At 37.5% G+C, this 22,444-nt stretch overlaps 1 protein-coding gene across 1 annotated transcript; it reads left to right on the forward strand.

The window, feature by feature from the left end:
* The first annotated feature begins 18,790 nt into the window (after positions 1-18,790).
* Positions 18,791-20,790, forward strand: LOC125393503 (serine hydroxymethyltransferase, mitochondrial). Its single transcript, XM_087896762.1, is given in 2 exon segments — positions 18,791-19,791; positions 19,794-20,790. Coding segments are annotated over 2 exon segments (1,452 nt in total). The 5' UTR covers positions 18,791-18,882; the 3' UTR covers positions 20,337-20,790.
* The last annotated feature ends 1,654 nt before the right edge of the window (positions 20,791-22,444 follow it).

A 22,444-nucleotide genomic window follows, 5' to 3' on the forward strand; every position in this document is an offset into this window, starting at 1 on the left:
AAAAAAATCAGTTGCCTTCCTATGCACAAAGAACAAAGAAGCATAGAGGGAAATCAGAAAAACATCAACTTTCACAATAGCCACAAATTGCATAAAGTATCTTGGGGTAACTCTAACCAAGGAAGTGAAAGATCTCTTTGATAAGAACTTTAAATCTTTGAAGAAAAAAATTGAAAAGGATACCAGAAAATGGAAGGATCTCCCATACTCTTGGATTGGGAGGATCAACATAATAAAAATAGCAATTCTACTAAAATCAATCTATAGTTTCAATGTAATCCCCAACAAAATTCTTCACAGACCTTGAGAGAACAGTAATCAACATTATAAGGAAAAACAAAAATCCCAGGATAGCCAGTACAACAAAAGTACTTCCAGAGGCATTATCATCCCTGACTTCAAGCTCTATTACAGAGCTACAAGAATGAAAACAGCTTGGTATTGGTATAAAACCAGATACGCTGACCAATGGAATTGAATCAAAGATCTGGATATTAACCCACAAACCTATGAACACCTGATTTTCGACAAAGGAGCTAAAATTATATAATAGAATAAAGAAAGAATCTTTAACAAATGATACTGGCATAATTGAATGTCAACCTGTAGAAGAATGAAAATAGATCCATATCTATCACCATGCACAAAATTCAAGTCCAAATGGATTAAAGACCTCAATATAAATCTGACCACTCTGAACCTTATAGAAGAGAAAGTGGGAAGTAGTCTACAACACATGGGCACAGGAGACCACTTCCTAGGTAGAACCCCAGTAGCAAAGACAATAAGAACAACAATGAATAAATGGAACCTCCTGAAACTGAGAAGCTTCTGTAAAGCAAAGGACACTGTCATTAAGACAAAAAGACAACCTACTGATTGGGAGAAGATCTTCACCAACCCTGCATCAGACAAAGGTCTGATATCCAAAATATATAAAGAACTCAATAAATTGGACATTAAAACTCTAATTAACCCAATTAAAAATGGGGTTTGAACTGAACAGAGAATTCTCAACAAAGGAAGTTCAAATTTCCAAAAGACACTTAAGGTCAGGCTCAGCCTCCTTAGTGATCAGGGAAATGCAAATTGAAACAACTTCAGGTACCATCTTACACCTGTCAGAATGGATAAAATCAAAAACACCAATGATAGCTTATACTGCAGAGGATGTGGAGTTAGGGGATCACTCATCCATTATTGGTGAGAATGCAAACTTGTGCAACCACATTGGAAATCAGTGTAGTGGTTTCTTAGGAAACTTGGAGTCACTCTACCTCAGGATCCAGCAATTCCTCTCTTGGGAATATACCCAAGAGATGCCCTATCATACTACAAAAGCATTTGTTCAACTATGTTCATAGCAGCACTATTAGTAATAGCCAGAACCTGGAAACAACCTAGATTCTCCTCAATAGAAGAATGGATAAAAAAGGTGTGGCACATATACACTTTTTACTCAGCGGTAAAAAACAATGGCATCCTGAATTTTGCATGCAAATGGATGGAAATAGAAAACACTTTACTGAATGAGACAACCCAGACGCAAAAAGATGGATATAGTATGTACTCACTCATAAGTGGATTCTAGCCATAAATAAAGGACATTGGGCCTATAATTCGTGATCCTAGAGAAGCCTAATAAGAAGGAGAACCAAAAGAAAAACATATAGTAATCATCCTAAATATTGGAAGTAGACAAGATCGCCTTGCAAAAGATGGGCATGGTGGTGTGGGTAGGGTCGGGGGAAGGGGATATGGGGAGAGAGAAGAGAGAATGGGAGGATTGGCGAGAGCTTGGGGTAATGGGATGGTTGAGATGGACGAAGTAATGGGGTAATGGGATGGGAGCAGGCAAGAAGATATCTTGATGAAGGGAGCTATTTTAGGTTTGGCAAGAGACTTGGCTCTAAGAGGGGTACCCAGGTGTCCAAGGAGATAGTCCCAGCTAAATCCTTGGGCAGCAGAGGAGAGGGTGCCTGAACTGGCCTTAACCCATAGCCACACTGATGAATATCTTGCATATCACCATAGAACCTTCATCCGGCAATGGATGGAGATAGAGACAGAGAACCACAGTGGAGCACTGGACTGAGCAGAAGGGAGAACGTGAACAAGGAAATCAGGACTGTGAGGGGTCTGTCCACCCAAGGAGACGGTGGAACTGATCTAATGGGAGCTCACCAAGGCCAAGTGGACTGGGACTGAACGAGCATGTGATCAAACCAGACTCTCTAAGTGTGGCTGACAATGAGGGCTGACTGAGAAGCCTATGATAATGGCACTGAGTTTTGAGTCTCCTGCATGAACTGGCTTTTTGGGAGCCTAGTCTGTTTGGATGCACACCTTCTTAGACTTGGATGGAGGAGGGAGGGCCTTGAACTTCCCACAGGGCAGGGCTCCCTGAATTCTCTTAGGACTGGAGAGGGTAGGGGAGGGGGAGGGGGAGAAAAATGGGAGGAGGGGAGCAAGTAAAATTTTTTAATAAATAAATAAATTTTAAATACAATGAAAAAAAAATAAGACCAGGTGTTGTAGACACACACCTATAATTCCAGCACTCAGGAGGCAGAGACAGGCAGATCTCTGTGAGTCTGAGGCCAGCCTGGTCAATAATAACAATAATAATAATAATGATGATGATGATGATGATAATGATGATAAAAGAAAACACCTTGCAGCTTGTATCAAAAGCTAAGATAACATTTAGCTCTAGTCTGTGTTAACTCTTAGTAACATCACAGTTAAAGAGCTTTTTCCCAATGAGTACCTCAGGTAACATGATGAAGCATGAGAGCCTTGAAGTTGGCGTTGCCATGCTCCAAATTGATGCTGACCCATTCTGTCTCTACTGTATCTAATATATGATGGATACTACATTTCTGGCTGGCCAAAGATCTGATACTCCATAGGCACTGTGTAACACTGGCTGTAACACAGGGGGTGCCTCTCCTAGAATCACCATTTTCATTTCAAGAGGCACTTAGCTGTTGTGCTTGAGCCATCTAGCCCAGTTTCTTTCTCTCTTGCAACCTGAAAAAAATACTTGTGTTTTCTCACTACTACATCGAGACTTCCTAGCTTCCTTCTTCCCAACACAACTTTCACTAGCTATTGAATTTTATCCTGCTTCAAAAGCCAGTCTTTATCACCTGACTGAACAGTAACAAAAGCATTTTATAATTAGCTCAAATCTTCTACAAACTTGCTGCAATGTAAACTCAATTTATGGAGGAAGTATCAGATTACCTTGCCCTGTTTCATTCTTTAATTAAATCACATACATATGACTAGATGAGACATGAGAAAGTTTAATTAGCAGTTTTGTCTATGTAAAAAATCATGGAACCTTGGAAAATCAAAGTTTTAAAAGTACTTCCTTTTTTATTTAATTTTATTATATCATCCTGAGCATATAAAGAATGAATAAAAAGTTTGGCTATTTAAATTATGGGTATCATTTCTACAGCATCCATTTTTTTATGCATCCACTTAAAAGTATTGGTCAAATTCTTTCTTTGGAACAAACATTTGGAGTTTCTTTATCCTAGGAACATAGAATGATTCCTTTCCGCTTGTTACCTTAGCCGAATAATTGGAACAAATACATTTTAAGACTCACTCCAAGCAGTTCATTTGCAAGTATAAATAAGTTGCTTCATGGATTTGGAAGTGTATCTTTTGTATGGCCAACTGTTCTTTTCTTAAAGTTAGTAAAGTTTCACAACTTTGAGGTTTGTGAAAAGGGAAAACTGTAATTTTAGCAGACAGTGTTGTTCTTAGGCGTGGACAAACTTGGGTTCTTGCCCAGCCTCCCCAACTGTAGGATTGTAATGCTCTGGAGCCTGCCAAGGCCTCTGTTTTCTGCTAATAAACCACAAGTTTTCTTGTGCATATACTATTGTAAAAGATGATAAAAACAGATTCGTAAAGAAAACCCAGTGGAAATGTACACTACTTACAGCAGAAACACTGAAAAATTTTATTTTAGTATTCAAGGCATTACTCTCTTTCTCTCTCTTTTTTCTTTTTATCTTTCTGGCAGAAAGCAGGAGCACAGGCTGGTGCGGCTGGCACCTCAGCTCAAGAAAAAAAAAGTGAAAGAGAGAAAAGAAAGAGAAAAATCAGAAGAAAGGAAAATCGAGGCCCAGATGGTGCCAACATTGTCAGAGCCTCAATGATGAGAAGTTCTGAGACAGAATAGTCAGGGATTCATCAGCCATCCCTTTCACGAAAGTGATTTTTTTTAAGTTCTCTTCCTCCATTTATGTTAAGAAAAAGACAGGTTGAGAAAGTATTTTTAAAAAGAATGTTAAAAACGATGAAGTCATCCAAAAAGAAAATGCTTCAGGGGGATAAAAGAGAACAACGGACATTCTGTGAAAGACGCACAAGAAGGAGGAAATAGTCTTGGCCTGGGGCCATCTTCCTATGTTTTAGGTAGATTTTTACCAAAATAAATATGAAAATGATAACCATTTTAGTCAATGTGATCGGCTTATCCCTCCAAAATGTTTAAAGTGAGAAGAGATTCGTCACTGTCGTTCTTTAGGCCTTACCACAGAACTGCACAGTCATAGGTCCTCCGTGATTCTCAGGCTCATAAAAGTCCCCCACTTCCTTAAAGGCTGTTTCTTCTTCCTTTCACACTGCAGATTGAGCCCAGGGCCTTTCTCATGCTAGAGAAGCATCCCATACCTCTCGTGCTTTTGATTTTGAGACAAGTTGTCTCAATTGATGAAACTGACCTTTAAGAAATGTTCTAGCTCAAATAGGCACAAAACTTGTGGTGTTCCTGCCTCAGGTTCCTTAGTAGGTGAGATTAGAGAACCCTGCCACCAGTCTACCTAACACTTTTGAAAGGTGAGAAAGAAAAGTTCTAGATCACAACTCTGAAGAAAACACGTATTGAAATTTCAAGAAATAGCGAATAATGAAGCAGAGTGTATCTCGAAGCACATTTTTAGTAAACTGTCATTGCAATGACAAAATTGGGATCTATTTCTTAGCAACTTGTAAGTCATGCCATTTATACATAAATAATTTCAGATAATTGACATTTATGTATTCATTTTCAAATCTAGAAGATCCTTGAAGTCCATCAACTCTGGTCTAGCAAGGTATCTCACCTACAAGATGGCCTTGCTTTGGAGGCTGATAAACAGTGTTTGAATTCTGGACCTCACATGGTAGGAGAGAGTTAGTTAGTTCCCTTAAACTGTCCTGTAACTGACACACTCATGCCATGACATGTTTGACCCTTCAACTAACAGACAATAATCAAACAAACAAAAAAATTAAAAAAAGAACATTGGAATTCATTGTTTCTTAGATGTATGGAGTGTTTGTGACTTTCTAAAATAAGTGCACAAAAGAGAGAACACTTTTGTAAGTAAAGTTTTTAAAAAGTGATTGAAAAACTTCAGCAGTTTTCTGGGAATACAATATTTATTCTAGATCATAGTTTACTCAAACACAGTCAGTGTCCTTAAATATGCTCAATTGAGATACCTTTCTATTCTCTACCAATATCCTTCACCTATGTCCAGCCCTAAAATGGTTTCCTTTCCATCATACTAACCTCAGCTCCATCCCAGCCTTTAGAATGTATATATGGCCTTTAACAAAAATGTCTCTCAAATCTTTATCTAAAATCTCCTGCTTATTCCTCATTTTTTTCAGAGTTTGGAAACTCAAATATAGTTAGTTGACAACCTCTGTGTCTCAGTCATCTTTCTGATTAGATATTGGTCATTTTTTTTGCCATGGGTTCATGGGAAGAACCTTCCTAAGAGAATCTCAAACATAGGAAAATAGGAGGAGACATGGGGAAATCAATATCTACCCACAGCTGTTCCTTAATATCCAAAGAGGAGTCAATTTCTAAGGCCCCTGCAGATAACATAACCCTCAGATACTCAAGTTTCTTATGTAAAATGGGTTTACATTGCAAGTTGTATATACTTCACACATAATTAAAATCTTCTCTTAAGTATCATCTATAACAAATATTAAGAACTCATCTAGGTGTTTCACCTCACTTGTTACAGAATCATGTTGCAGACAGATACTAACTCTTCACAAGTATTTAAATATATTTTTAATGTTTTGATCCCATGACTTCTTAAATCTATGGATTTGGAGCACACAGGGACCAATCTTCTAGGGCTGTGTCCTAAATGTGTATGAGCATTATGCATACATATTCTCTACCTGATCTAATGACTAAAGGAGTGTGGGAAGGTAAAAGCTAATGCTATGCTACAGTTGCTGTTTTGATTTCATTTTGCATGATCACTGCTTTGTACAATCATAGAAAAGGTGTTAAAGGAGATTTCTGATCATCTGGAAAACTCAGGAATCTAGATCCTTTTGGTACATTTTCCAGTTTTTATTAATTTGTTTAGAAAATGTTCATGTGCATTTCATTGAAACTTACCTGAAGTTGAATGTAATCTATGACCATCATTTTTTTGGAGAAGATGACAATACGGAAAGCATTTCTGCAAAATACATAATGATCTGAATATTGGATGGTGGGAAGAAAGACTGAATGATTTGTATGAAGAGAGTGTCTCTAAGTTCAACTTTTAAGGAAACTAGGGTAAGTTTATGCAAAAAATATACTCAACCTCAAATTTAAAAGCAATATTTAATGAATTTAACAGATGTGATAGCTACTATTCATTATCAATTTGATTGAACATAAGCACATCTCTAAGTATACTAAATATATTTGAAGGGAATTTCCAGAAAGGATCAGGGCTCTGGTCAAATTAACTGTGTAGTCCATCTATGGGTCAAAATTTGAATAGCCTATAATTAGGTCGTAGTAACTGTAGAGTGGACACATTGCTGTATAAAATAGGTCACTGGAGCCTCCCACTGAAAGTCATGAGCTGTCTTTTTCTGTTTCCAGGTCACCATGATATGAGTTACATTACCCCACCATGTACTTCTACATCTGCAAATAAATCTTCTCTCTCTTTTATGACGGATATATTAAAATGTCGGTACCACAGTTCCCTAAAGAATTTGAAAGTGAATGGTTAGAACCAAGGCCTTGATTAGTGAGAAAAGTCCTCACACCATACTAGCTTGACAATCTTTCTCTCTCTGGAGCCATAGAACCGATGGGAAACATATGTGGTAGTGCATACCTGGAAAAACAGGGGTGTGAGTGGGGACAGGCAGATTCATAGATATCATCAAATGCTTGGCTTACTGAATCTGTGAGATCCATTTTCAAGGAGAGAGCCTTTCTCAAATTTCAACGTAGAAAGCAATTGTGGAAAAGATAAATAACAACCTTAGGGTTCCATATGTGTGTACACAAAGTAAGTGCCAATTTCATAGACATATACTGCATCACATTTACCACACCATGAAGACAAACACAAGTAAATGATTATTCAAGAATTAAAATGTTGTAATAATAATGATTGACTAGATTGTTTTTCATTGAAGTACAAATGATTTTTATGCAAATACTAGCCTCACTTTGCTGATTCTACAAGAATCGATTAAGCAAAGGAAGATAAATTTTATCGGTGTTTTTAGACCATCAGTAGTGGCAATTTAAAAGGCTAAATTTGACTATGTCCTGTACTTTGGCTCATGGAAAAGTGTAGTCCCAGTGTCTTTAGCCTAATATACCCTTTCTCTTGACTTTTCTTTATTATAATTAAAATCTGAATTTGTTAATTGAATGTCTGTAGTATTATTAAAGAAAGAGACAACAGATAGAAAGATTAATGTAAAACAAAAAAGGGGTGAAGAGAAAGAAAGATAGTTCCAGAACAGTGTGAGCACATTTTCCACTACTAGGCAAGAAAATGAAATATTTAATGTCATTGTCTATTAACCTAGCAGTTAAAATAGGACCAAAATATACATAAAAATGAAATAAAACAATTAGGCAACAATTTAAATGGTTCATTATTATTAATTCATTTAGTATTCATTGTAATTGTGCTGATCATAATGAATTCATTTGATATTAATGGGAATGTTCAGCAGCAATTTCATTATAATGCAGTTTTAACTCGTGCCACGGAAGTAAAGCAATGGTAAAATTTATATTTATTTTTGAAAACTGTACATATCCCTAATTTTTAAAAATATTGTGGTGCTGATGGTATTTTCTTTAAATAGACTGAATAACTCATATTTAAGACAAATTTCTTCTACAAATCGTAGTTTAGTCATAAGAACAATGCAAAAGTTGAAGAAGGTTCACACAAGACAATGTTCTACAACATTTGTACTACAGAGACCCTTACTGCTATCTGACTGTTTCAGGAAATTGATAACTCAACAGATGCCATTGACAATCAATAAAAAAGATATTCACGACTCTGGATCTCTAATTTTTATGAAAAAGAAGTAGTAAATTATGTATATAGAACATTTTATTAAAACAAATAGAGCATTTAATCTTTCTAAAAATATTTCACTAATGCCACAAATATTGTGATAAAAAATTAATTATTTTTAGTGACTTGTGTTAGATTATTCATGAGAGATTTGGGGAAACGTATGGAGCATTTTTCTGTAAATTTTCAACTGTAACATTTTAATTAAGAACATAAAAATGGCAGCAGAAATACATTCAGTTGCTTGTTTAGGATGATTTTTTTGGGGGGGCAGGCTGATAAAAACTTGTTAAATGCTGGGTGTGGGGGGAAACTAAGGACAATGGAAAAACAATCCATGTCTAGAGTCCAATTAACAGACTTGTTAAAAGAGCGCTTGATCCTTTAGGCAGTTATTCAATAAGCATCAGAGAACAACTGACCTCCAAATTCTTTATTTTAATGTTTGCCCTTTAATGCAATGTTTACGGGCTTGGTTGCCTCGAGATATGTGTGTATATAGTTTATTATTTTATTCATGATTATGAAATAATTAATTGGCTTATTATTTTGAAATAGCAGTACAAACTGCTTTCTGTCTCCCTGAGCTTGCCTAAATAGTGAACATTGTTTAAAGGAAGATTTTTTATTAATTAATTAATGTTGATATTTAAAATAATTTGTTAAAGTAAGTAGGTCTCTTAGAAACAAAATAATTCATTAAGATAAGATAAATTCACAGTAAATTTAAAAAATCCTCCTTCATCTAAAATAGTTAAAATTCTTAACAAAGTAAATCAAATAGATATTGTAAGACATCCTATTGAATGCTAGTAAATTTCAATAATTATCTTTGAAGAAAAGAAACAGAGACAACCCTGGGAATCTTCATGAGAGTAAGAAGGAAAGAGGGAGGGAGGCAGGCAGGGTCTACAGCAAAGCCTCACCTGCTCACTGATTTCTCTATTCTTGTGAGGACACAGCAAAAGTGGAGAATGAACTTTGGGAAATATGAACGAATGCCACCTAGATCTGCAGTTTGTGCTTCAGTTCCATACCTAACAATGTTTCAACTATTTCTCCAGTTACTTTCAGAAAATCCTGACAAGACAGCTTAAAGGAGGAAGCTGATCACAGCCCACAGTTTTCAGCTATATCTTTAACAGGGCAGCAACAGTGACAAGTGGGTGAGGTGCTGCTCACAGTACATCTAGTCAAAAAGCAGAGAAGGGTAAAAGCGTGCTATCCTCACCCACTACACCTCTGATACAATTCGGAAACCATCAGGAAAAGTGTCACCTATAGGTGGTGCATCCTTACACTCCAACTCATCTACTCAAGATAATCTCTCAAAGGCATGTCCAGATAGTAATGTTTTAGGGTATTCTAGATTGTGTCAAGCTGATAATTTGATAATTATCACTTACCTTACACCTCCTCCTCTTGCCAACCTGCCACTAGCTGGGAATAATCTTGGTTGTTAACTTTACCACATCTGGAATCAACTGACACCCTATCACCTGAGCCCATCTTTGAGAAGTTCTTTTTAGTTGTCTCATTTGAGGTCAGAAGACTCAAATGGACTTTTTTTTCCCAAAAAAAAAGAAGTTGGACCACAGCTGTAAGGCACTCTAATAAGTCCCCCTTTAAAATCTGTAGATCTGTCTATCATGTTTTTTTTTTTTTTCCTGAAAACCCTGACGATTAACATTGGCAATGTCAGAACAATATACCATTTACAGGAAACAAACCACTGATTGCCTAGAAGCATCAAGTGGAAGACACAAAAATTCCTGCTAGGACAATATTGTACTTAAAGGGTACTTTAATCTGAGCAAATAACACTTAAAAGCAGGCTTCCAAAGGATCAAACTATTTCCAATTTTATGTTCAACCAAGAAAAACTGTTCAGCAATATTTGTATAAATAAAATCTATGCATTAAGGGAGAGAAAACATTCATAATAATGTATGGTATATAATCAAAATTTACTAGGCAAAGATAAGGAAGCAGAAAAACAGTTTGCAAAAGGAAGAGAAAAAATAATTAATAAAATTAGACTCAGAGGTGACATAAATAATAAAATTAGTAAACAAATTATGGTTCATTTGTATATGAGAGAAAATAGAAACTCTCCTAAATAAATATATGGAAATTAAATATTACAACCAATTATCTATTAGAATGAATATTACGTTGCTTGATACAAAACTATAATGCAACCCATAAGTTATGTTTACACTTTAAAGAGAGAGAGAGAGAGAGAGAGAGAGAGAGAGAAGAAAGAGGAGAAAAGAGGGGAAGAGAATAAAGACAAAATGAAATACAACTATAAAATATGAAGCAACAAAGACAAAAGTGGAAATCAAACAATGAAGAAGATGAGCAAAATTACTACACTAGGCTCCATGGAAAGAGCCCTGAAACTTAGAAATCTCTATTAAGATTTACCAAGATAGAATGGGAAAACCAAAATGAAAAGAGTTATCTTACCAGGAATCTCAATAATTGTAAAGGAACTATTACCATAAATGTATGTTGTGGTGTTCTGCAAAATCTGTTATTTCCATAAACTTAGAGAGTTAAAGAACTTGTGTTATCTTGATACCAATGACAATAGGAGATACTGTGAAAAGAAAAACTACAGAAAAACACATTTCATGAATATCAAAACCAAAATTGTTGACCATAGTTTAGATTACAGAAAAATACTTTATAATCAAAGATTTTTCCAGCTAAACAAATCTGATTTTACCTTAGGAAAAAGAATGAGCCAGTACAAGGTATTATAATGGACATGGAAAAAGGAACTCTGTAAGACCTTCATTACATATGTATAAACAAAGTTCAAAAAATAACGCACTAAAAAATTTTTCTCTATGAAAACTAGGGGTTAGAAAATGTGTTATTCTTCAGCTAACAAATTTTGAAGCCTACATGTAATATTATAGTTCATGATAAAGATTGAGTTCTTAAGATTACAGAAAATGTGATGCTGTGCCTCTTACAATAGCACCCTTTCCTTTACAAATCTCTTTCTCTTGATGGTTTACTAGCATTTTTAGAAAAAGTTAGAGCAAAAAAGGTTAGCTTAATAACTGTCAAGGACACATTATGTATTCGGTGAAAATGTCTCAGTGTTTCCTGGGTCATGAGTCATTCAATCAGTTAGTTCAATTACCTGAGATTTGACTAATCACCAGTCACACTTGCCAATGATGAGATGCACTGCTGGATCAGAGAGACAGACTTCTGTGCTTCACATGGGATAGGGAAAGAGCTACACACTGAACACCGATAAAGTGACAGAGAAGCAGAAAGAGAAATTCTACATTAGTGAAAGTTTCTCAAGAGGACACATAGAAGAGTTTTTTTGGCGATGGATGGAGATACAGAGACCCACTTTGGAGCACTGGACTTAACTCCCTAGGTCCAAACGAAAAGCAGAAGGAAAGAGAACATGAGCAAAGGGGGCAAGACCAGAGGGACCCTTCATCCGACGATGGATGGCGATATAGACGGAGACCCACATTGGAGCACCGGACTGAGCCCCCCAAGGTCCAAATGAGGAGCAGAAGGAGGAAGAACATGAAAAAGGAAATCAGGACCGCGAGGGGTGCGATCACCCACTGATACAAGGGGACTGATCTAATGAGAGCTCACCAAGGCCAGTTGTCTGGGACTGAGCGAGCACGTGATCCAGCTAGATTCTCTGAATGAGGCCGGATTCTCTGAATGTGGCTGGCCCGGAGTCTTTCTGAAAAGCCATTGACAATGACACTGGGACTTGTTTCCTCTGCATGTACTGGCTGTTTGGGATCCTAGACTGTTTGGACACTCACCTTCCTGGACCTGGAGGGAGGGGGGAGGAACTTGAACTTCCCACAGGGCAGGAAGCCCTGACTGCTCTTAGGGATGGAGAGAGAGGAGGAGAGGGAGTGGGGGGAGTGGGAGGGTTTTGGGAGGAGGGGCGCAGATGGAAACTTTTATAATTTAATAAACTTTGGGAAAAAAAAGTATTGGTGTAACCAAAGGAAAATAAAAAAAACTAATTAAGTCTAAAAGGCAGTAAGAAGTCTAATCATGTACAGCCTTGCAGTTCATTACTGCTTCAAAAACTTTCTACAGAATTGGCATTGGCTCTTTAAAAGACAAGTGTTCCCAACACTCTGCAAAATTGGGTTCCCCATAAATTGTACACTTGTGGATCTGTCTAAGAATTTGTCGCCTGTACATTTACTGTATAGTTTCTGGGCTTGTGACAAGAAAAGTCATTAACTCAGTTTTCACATGGGAATGAGTCACAACTTACAACAATTTCTGAAACGGTTCTGTCATGGATTCATTTCTGTTGCTATGATAAAATATTCTGATATTAAAAAATAAACAACTTAGGGGGAAAAGTACTTATTTCAGCTTATACTTCTAGGTTACAGCTCATTATAGTAGAAATGTCAAGGCAAGAACTTCAAATAGAGAGTCATATCTATAAGCAAGAGTAGAGAGAAAAGAACACTAACATGCTCAATGACAGTTTCCTTTATCCACTTTCATATTGCTTAGGGACTCCTGCTTAGAAAATGTCTCACAGTGGGCTGTGTATTGCCACATTAACTTAATTAAGGGAGTCCACTAACACATGCTCAGAGGCCAATCTAAACTATGCAATCATTCATTGAGACTCACTGGTCCAGCAATTTTGAGCTGTGTCAAGTTGGAAAAAGGACAATAATCACAGGCTCAAAAACTGTATTTTCCAATCAGCATTTTATTTAAAAAGTGTATTTTACTCTTTACTATATATTTATATGAAGTTGTATTCTTACAATTGATATAAACAAAGTGTCAGCCAACTCTAAAAACAGCTGAAGATTCTCTACATCCCATAATATTAAAAATGCAGCTTAATATTTAATTATTTACAAAAAAGAGACAGAAAGGGGAGTATCATCTGGATGGAAACACAAATGGGGGAGAAACTGGGAGAGGTAGCGGAAAGGGAAATTGTAATTGGATATATTTTGTGAGGGAGTAAAAAGACACTTTCAATCAAATGGACCGTAAAATGTGAAGAAAACAAAATGGTTTTGCAAAAAACTTCAAAACATACCAATATACATGCCATGAGTAAAAGGACAGATACCAAGAAGGGATATAAAGCTGCTGTAGGAAGTTCTACAGCCAATAGGTACCCGTCCACTGGTTCGTGGCCTCTTATACTATATAATCTGATGTAGAACATGCTTCGGGTCTCTTTCTGGCTTCGAGATTCGGTTTCTGTTCTCCGTTCTGGCAAAGGATTCTGATTTGTGAGTCTATCCCTAAATAAATAACCATCTATTTCTCAATTCTGAGCTAGTGTGGGATTTCTTTTAAGCATCCTTCTTTAAAAAGCTACTTAGAGAAATAATGTCTAAAGCCTTTGCAAACTTGGGGAAAGAACTATTCGTCAAACTTAAAAGGTCTCAAATATATATCAACAGAAAGATATAACAAGACAGAAAAGAGTTGATTTTTTAAAATTAAGGGCATCTCAGTGTGTTCAATGCTTAGATTCAAATTGTGAGACATTCTAAACTATAAATGCCATACAGGTTGAAATAAGAAGACAATAAGCAACAAAAAAGAAACAATGAAAAGTATAAAGCACTTTTATATAGCTTTAAAGACACAAGTGTTTGCCTTTTGAAATACACTCTTGGCATGTAGATTGATGTTAAAGTCATAATTTTAAGGATTTCTCTTGGCACAACATCCAAGCTCATGGGACATCAAGGAAATGGAGAGACATGGCCGTTGTGTTCGGTAAAACAAGGCATAGGAGGAGAGATAGAGTGATATAATACTAAAGTGGTGATGCTCTAATCATTCTAGATTTTGATTTTTAAAATAAAGGATATAAGTAGGATTATATCTACTTATTGATAGAACTCTATTGATACAAGGCATAGTTTATGATCTTAATGGATCACCATATGGGTGTGGAGAAGTGAAATTATAAAACTTTCATGCATTTTATGATTTTAAAATAATATATAATATAAATATAATATTATAAATATAATATATAAAAATTATATATATACAGATAATATATAAGATGATTTCTGCATAGCCTATGGTAACTATAGAGCGTCTATAGACTGCATTTTAAAATACAAGAAAAAAAACAAGAAAAAATTCAAAGTGATCACTTAAAATAATTATGGGCTGGAGAGGTTGCTCAATAGTTGAGATCATTTGAGGTTTTCAATGAGGACCTGGGTTCAGTTCCTAGCCAAGTGACAGGCCATAGTTATCTTTAACTCCAGTCCCAGTGGATCTGATACTCTATTCTGGCTCCTATGACAACCAGGCACATTTGATGCACAAGTATACATGCAGACAAACATTCATACACATAAAACATAGATGAGTAAATTTTAAAATTTTCCAAAAAACATAACAAAGAGAAAGAAAAGACAAGAGAAACGTTGATACGAGCCTTCTGTCAGATGTGGGGTTTGTGAAAATCTTTTCCAATTCTGTAGTCGGACATTTTGTCCTATTGATGGTGTTTTTTTGCCTTACAGGAGCTTTTTCAGTCAGGAAGTCCCATGTATTAATTGTTTATCTCAGTGTCTAGGTTACTAGTGCTATATTCAGGAGGTAGCGTCATGTGTCAATTCATTTAATTCTTCCTTCCATTTTTTTCTTCAAGATTGCTTGAGTATAAATTGATTTATATTGAGGTATTTGATCCACTCAGATGTGAGTTTGGTCAGGGCAACAGTTACTGATCTATTTGTATTCTACTTGGTCGACTTCCAGCTATGCCAGCACCATTTGCTGAAGTTGCTTCTTTTTTTCCATTGTTTAATTTAGTTTCTTTGTGAAAAATCAGGTTTTCTTAGGTATATGGATTTTTGTCAGGATGTTTTTATATAATTCCACGTATCCCCCTGCCTGTTTTTAAGCCAATGCCATGATATTTTTATAGCTCTATAGTAGAGCTTGAAGGGATACTGATACCTCTCAAAGTTCCTTTATGGTACAGGATTGTTTCATTTGTCCTGGGATTTTTGTTATTAAATATGAAGTTGATGAAATTGAGTACATTTTTTTGAGGTCTGTGAAGAATTATATTGGGATTTTAATGAAACTGCATTGAATCTGCAGATTTCTTTTGGTAAGATTGTAAGTCTTATTATGTTAATTCTCATGATCCATGAGCATGGGAGATATCTTCTTCACTTTCTTTCTTCAAAGAATTAAAGTTCTTTTTATACACATCTTTCACTTGATTTGTCATATATATACAAAAATATGCTATATTATTTGTGGCTATTATAAGTGTGTTGTTTCCCTGATTACTTTCTCTGCCAGTTTATTATTTGTATAAAGGAGGGTCACTGATTTTTTTTAGGTGATCTTGTATACAGTCATACATAAAGTTTTTATTAGCTGTAGGCATTCCCTGGTAGAATTTTAGGGTCATTTATGTTTCCTATTATGTCATTAGCAAATAGTAAAAGTTCAACTTCTTTGTTTAAAAATTTTATCCCCTAATCTCCTTTTGCTGTGTTGCTGACCTGCCCTGTCACCTGGGTACTCTATCCCTTTAAGAGACAAGCCCCACCCACATAATGTGTTTTCTCACACATTAAAAATTTGTAAAACCATTACAATGGAGTTATTTCAGTCTCTGCATGATAATATGGTAGACAGTTTGAAAATGTAATGTTTAAATGAGAAGATATCTAATTTAGACAGGATTTATTTAATGTCAAATGTAAATGTTATCAGCTTCATGGATTTTGTGTTATCAAGAAAATAATTGGATAATCTGAGTGCTAAGATAAAGGCCTTAGAAAACCTAATGAAACAGATCAAAGAGATATTAAAATCTAGCAGAGGAATTTAAAAAGAATAAATTTTTGCATTGTATTATTAGAAGAGGAGAATAACCTAAGGTTTTTAGACAACCAACCTTAATATTTTCAGGAATCTAACAGGACTTGCCAATGGCAGAGTCTCTGTTACTGCTAACTTTATTCCTGTGTGAATGTTAGATCTAAGGATATCAAGGAAACTATAGTCTCATATGGCATTCATTCATCTTTTGTGAAGAAATGTTAAATTCTTAGAAAGTTTGTAATAAGATTTTCACTAAAGCCTAGAGGAAATTCTTAATGATATTTTAGCATCTGGTCCACAATTACAATGGATTAATTGGTTCAGGAAAGAAGCAAAGATTATTGAACAATGAAGTAAAGCTAGAGCTTGGGAAATCCCCCAGGATTAAATTCTTCGAGAAGGAGACTATGCTACTATACAAAGGCAAGTCATATGTAATGACCACATTATGGATTTAGGCCATTCAACAGGTTTAAATTCTTGGGACAGAATTGGAGAAAAGGGAAATAAAATTGAGTCATTTAGTAGTTCTACAGGGCCCAAGGGAAGCCTTTATGGACTTCTTACAATAATTGGCTTCAGAAGTAAATAGATGGTTACCAAATTCAGAAGCTAGATGAATAATAATTGAATCTCTGGATTTTGAAAATGCCAATTCATGTTGGCAGAGGTTTCTGTCCCACCTGGTCCAGCAGGCAGTCAGTCCCAATGAAACACACAGAAGTCTACATTAATGTGCCTAGTAGAGCAGGTTTCTTACGAACTCTTATAACTTGTATTAGCCCATACTTATTGTCTGTGTTAGCCATGCGGCTTGGTACCTTTTATCAGTGAGGCAGTCTCGTCTTGTTTCCTCTGTGTCTGAATAATGACTGCAGCCTGTGTCTTTTCTCTGCCTAAAATTCTCTTGCTCTCATTGTCCTGCGTCTACTTTCTGCCTGGTCTACCTGCCTACACTTTCTGCCTGGCTACTGGCAAATCAGCCTTTTATTAAAGCAATAAAATTGATAAATCTTTACAGGGTACATGGTCATGGTCCCAAAGCAATTCTATACGCAAAATGATAATTAGGCTTTTAAAAACAAGGTAAGCAGATGTGTGTTGTAGGAGGAGTGGGCCACATCCTGCCGTCCAGCTAGCTTAACCCTCAAAATAACCACACAGAAATTGTATTAATTAAATTACTGCCTGATCCATTATATCTAACCTATTCTTGCCAATTCTCACATCTCGATTTAACCCATTTTCATTAATATGTATCACCAATTGACTGTGGCTTACCGGCATGAGTCTAACCAGCATCCATCTCAGACAGGAGAACCAAGGCATCTGCCTGTCTCTGCTTTCTTCCTCCCAGAATTGTTTTGTCTACTCTGCCTATCTGAGTTCCTCCCTCTCAACTAGGCCAAGGTAGTTTCTTTAATAACCAATGAAAGCAACACAAATACAGAAGGGCCTCCTACACCACATGTAGAGGAAGGGATTTGGGATAAAATTACTATTGGTTCTTCTGACCATGATGATGCATGAATAGGAGAGTTGATTTCCAGAGGTTGAGGAAAAAAAATCAAAATATCATTTTTTTTCCTAAGAAGAATTCATTCATAGTCCTTTACTTCTGGATTATATAGAAGATGTGGCAAAGGCAGGGATTGGACTAATAAATGCAGGTCAACAAAGAATATTCAAGGTAATTCTTAGCTGTCAGGAAACTCCAAGAGGGACCTCCCACAGGCCTATATGCCAAATCCAGTTCTGTCCCTTCCTCCCATAGTAGAGGAAACTCCTTCTCAGAGAAATTAAAGAACCTAATGTCTATTGTAAGAAACCATACTGCTCTTGATGGTAGAACAATTATAGAAGAGAGAACAAAAAAATTCAGGAAAAAGCATAAAGCAAATATTTTGGTAAACTTCTATAAATGAACAAAGACCAGAATTAAAAATAGTAATAAATGACATTGTCATCGAACATCTGGCAGACATAGGTGCAGATTTAACGATAATTTCATCAGAATTTTGACTTCCAAATTGGTCTCTTCAGAATATAAATGTTCAGATTTTAGGGATCAGGATTTTATCTCAAGTAAAGCCAGAGATGTGTTGAATATATAGGGCTATAATGAAAAAGGAATATTAAAACCATATGTGGCTAACATAGCAATGAATTTGTGGGAATGTTATTTAATACAGCAATGGAATACAAAGATGAACATTTCTCCCATGTTAGAATCAAACCATAAATTAATGTATGTTTCTGGGAATAATATTACAATTTGTAAAGGGCAGTTACCGACCATTCAGGCTTTTAAGGACCAGGACACAACAGTGTCTGGTATTCCATTGGCACCAACAGTCGTACTTTTAAAATGACTGACAGTCAAACCTGTAGGGGTTAAATAATGGCCTTTAACAACAGAGACAGGATGGACACTAGAACAGTTGGAAAAGGAACAACTAGATGCTCAGCATATCGAAGAATCAAACATCCCTTAAAATTCTCCTGTATTTGAAGTTAAAAAATGTGGAAAAAATGTTGGTTGCTGGTCATTCTGTGACCTCCGGTAGCGATGGTGCCCTTCTCTTGGCTTTGGGCCACTCGGCCTCTGCAGCGATGTGGTCAGCTGGTCTGAATGGCTGCTCGGGCTCAACACAGCAAGGTGACCCAGACACAGGCTGGGGAAGCAGCTGGAGGCTGGACAGGCCAGGAGACTTTGACAGACAGTGACCCTGAGGTGTGGGAGCTACTGCAGAGGGAGAAAGACAGGCAGTGTCGCGGCCTGGAGCTCATCACCTCGGAGAACTTCTGCAGCCGAGCTGCGCTGGAGGCCCTGGGGTCCTGTCTGAACAACAAGTACTCGGAGGGTTACCCTGGCAAGAGGTACTATGGAGGAGCAGAAATTGTGGATGAGATCGAGCTGCTCTGCCAGCGCCGGGCCTTGGAAGCCTTTGACCTGGATCCTGCACAGTGGGGAGTCAACGTCCAGTCATACTCAGGGTCCCCAGCCAATCTGGCTGCCTACACAGCTCTTCTTCAGCCTCACGATCGAATCATGGGCTTGGACCTGCCCGACAGGGGCCATCTCACGCATGGCTACATGTCGGATGTCAAACGGATCTCTGCTAGGTCCATCTTCTTCGAATCTATGCCCTATAAGCTCAACCCCCAAACCGGCCTCATTGACTACGACCAACTGGCATTGACGGCTCGGCTTTTCCGACCACGGCTCATCATAGCTGGTACCAGTGCCTACGCCCGCCTCATTGACTATGCCCGCATGAGAGAGGTTTGCGATGAGGTCAAGGCACACCTGCTGGCGGACATGGCCCACATCAGTGGCCTCGTGGCTGCCAAGGTAATCCCTTCACCTTTCAAGTACGCGGACATCGTCACCACCACCACTCACAAGACTCTTCGAGGGGCCAGGTCAGGGCTCATCTTTTACCGGAAGGGAGTGCGGACTGTAGACCCCAAGACTGGCCAAGAGATCCCTTACACTTTTGAGGACCGAATCAACTTTGCTGTGTTCCCATCCTTACGGGGGGGGGGGGGCACAACCATGCCATTGCTGTAGTAGCTGTGGCCCTCAAGCAGGCCCGCACCCCCATGTTCCGGGAGTACTCCTTACAAGTGCTGAGGAACGCTCAGGCCATGGCTGATGCCCTGCTCAAGCGAGGCTACTCCCTGGTGTCGGGTGGCACTGACACCCACCTGGTGCTGGTGGACCTGCGACCGAAGGGCCTGGATGGGGCCCGAGCTGAGCGGGTGCTGGAGCTGGTGTCCATCACTGCCAACAAGAACACCTGCCCTGGAGACCGCAGTGCCATTACTCCTGGGGGCCTGCGGCTCGGCGCCCCAGCATTGACTTCTCGGCAGTTCCACGAGGATGACTTCCGTAGGGTCGTTGATTTCATCGATGAAGGAGTCAACATTGGCTTGGAGGTGAAGCGCAAGACTGCCAAGCTCCAGGATTTCAAATCCTTCCTGCTCAAAGACCCAGAGACAAGTCGGCATTTGGCCAGTCTCAGGCAAGAGGTGGAACAGTTTACCAGAGCCTTCCCAATGCCTGGATTTGATGAACGTTGAGGACCACACAGACTGAAAGTTACTTTTCTTTCAGCCTACCTGGACCACAAGAGACATCGCTGATTTTTGTGGGTTTCGGTAGAGGGAGGAAGGCCTTCTTTTTAGGGCAAAAGCCAGGCATAAGCCCCTTCTGGAATTTGTAGCTGAGATTTCTGTTTTGTAGCCATTTCTAGAAGAAGCCCCCAACACACACCCAGCTTGTTTTTGAGACAGGGTCTCACTTAGCTAAGGCTGGCCTTGAACTGATCTTCCTACCTCCACTTCCCAAGTGCTGGGGGTTGCAGGTATACACCATCACACCCAGTTGTCTACCCCATCCCTCTGCCCTATCTCAGTGTTAGACTCTTGCTCTTTCTTGGGGAGGGGGAGTTGCGTGCTGAGCCAGTGGAGGGGGTGGGCAGACACCCTCCTTCCTGTTTTTATCTAATAAAAAGCTAACCTGCAAAAAAAAAAATGTGGAAAATGGAGAATGGCAACAGATCTAAGAATTGTTAATGAGGTGATTCAGCCAATGGGCTCTCTACTGTCTAGAGTGCCTTCCCTATCGCCCAAAGGATGACTTCTTATAGTTGTTGAGATATAAATTTGTTTCTTTACTTTACCTTTACAGGAAAAATTATCAGAGAAAAATTTGCCTTCACAGTGCTTACTTATAGTAATTCTTGGCATAAAAAGAGATATCAATGGAATGTTTACACAGGGAATGTAAAATAGACTTACCTTGTGTCAATAATGTGTATGTCAGCCAATGGAAATGATACCTAAGCAATTTTTTGAATCTATAGTTTACCATTACATGGACAACAGTTTTCAATCTGATTCAAATGTAGCTACTTTAGAAAAAAAAAATGTTTGAAGATGTAAAAAAATATTGTTTTGCTGGGGATTACAAATTGTTCCTGGAAAATGCAAAGAGAATTTTCTTTTAACTAGTTAGACTATAAAATAGGTTTGCAAAATTTAGACCCCACAAAAGGTGCAGATTAACAGAATTTTACTGCAGACACTTGATAATTTATAAATATTGCTAGGAGATATTTGATATCTTTAGTACACTATTGGGATATGTCCTGATGACCTGATTAACTTAAACAAAACCTTACAAGGACTTTAATTTTCTCATGGAATAATCAACTGAAACTGATAGAGAATTGGCAAATTACAGAAGGCACATGTTGATTGTGTGGATCTGAATTTTAACTGTGTTCTGGGCACATTACCATGCAATTATTTGCCAACAGGAATTTTAACATTGAGGGAAGATATCTTAGATGGTTCTTTTTACCACAGAAACTCTTCCATTTATGTTGAAAAGGTCTCTGGGTTAATTTTAAAAGGAAAACTGAGGCTTCATAAATTAACAGGAAGAGACTTAGAAGAAATTATGGTACCTTTTAATATGATGTAATTGAGAAATTATTGGAAGAAAGTGAACCCTGACAAAGTGCTTGTGGTATTTTTTTTTTAGGAAAAATTAGCAACAACTGCAAGAGAATTCAATTTAATAAGAGAACTAACTGGATCCTTCCTTGCATTGTACAGAACACACCAATAACTGGTGCCCCTACATTTAATATTGATGAAAATATATTAGGAAAGGCAGGTTACAAATCAGAAAATATAATTAAATTGAATCAATATCCTTATCATTTGGTCCAAAAGTCAGAATTATTATGTGGTATTCCCCTCTGTATGCTGTGAAAATGTTTTCTTACCATTGGCTAATATAGAAGTTGCCTTAGCCTATAATAGGGTAGAATAGAGCTAAGTGAAAAAAAACTAAACCGAATGCAGTGAGAAATAAAGTAGAGTGAGGGAGACACCAAGTAGCTGCCAATGGAAAAAGATGTCAGAATGTTACAGGTAAGCCACAGCCTTCTGGTGCTACGTAGATAAATAGAAATGGGTTAATTTAAGATGTAAGAATTAGTTAATAAGAAGCCTGAGCTAATAAGACAAACAGTGTTGTAATGATTATAGATTCTATATGAATATTTAGGTCTGGGCAACAAAGGATGAAAGTACAGTCTCTGTTTATAAAATTACAAGCTATTCTCATGGTACTAAAGGATTTTAAATAACCTCTCAGCATAGTTACTGATTTGCAA

This window comes from Myodes glareolus, chromosome 15 (assembly GCF_982192425.1).
Source record: "Myodes glareolus chromosome 15, mMyoGla1.1, whole genome shotgun sequence".
In the NCBI taxonomy this organism is placed as follows: Eukaryota; Metazoa; Chordata; class Mammalia; order Rodentia; family Cricetidae; genus Myodes; species Myodes glareolus.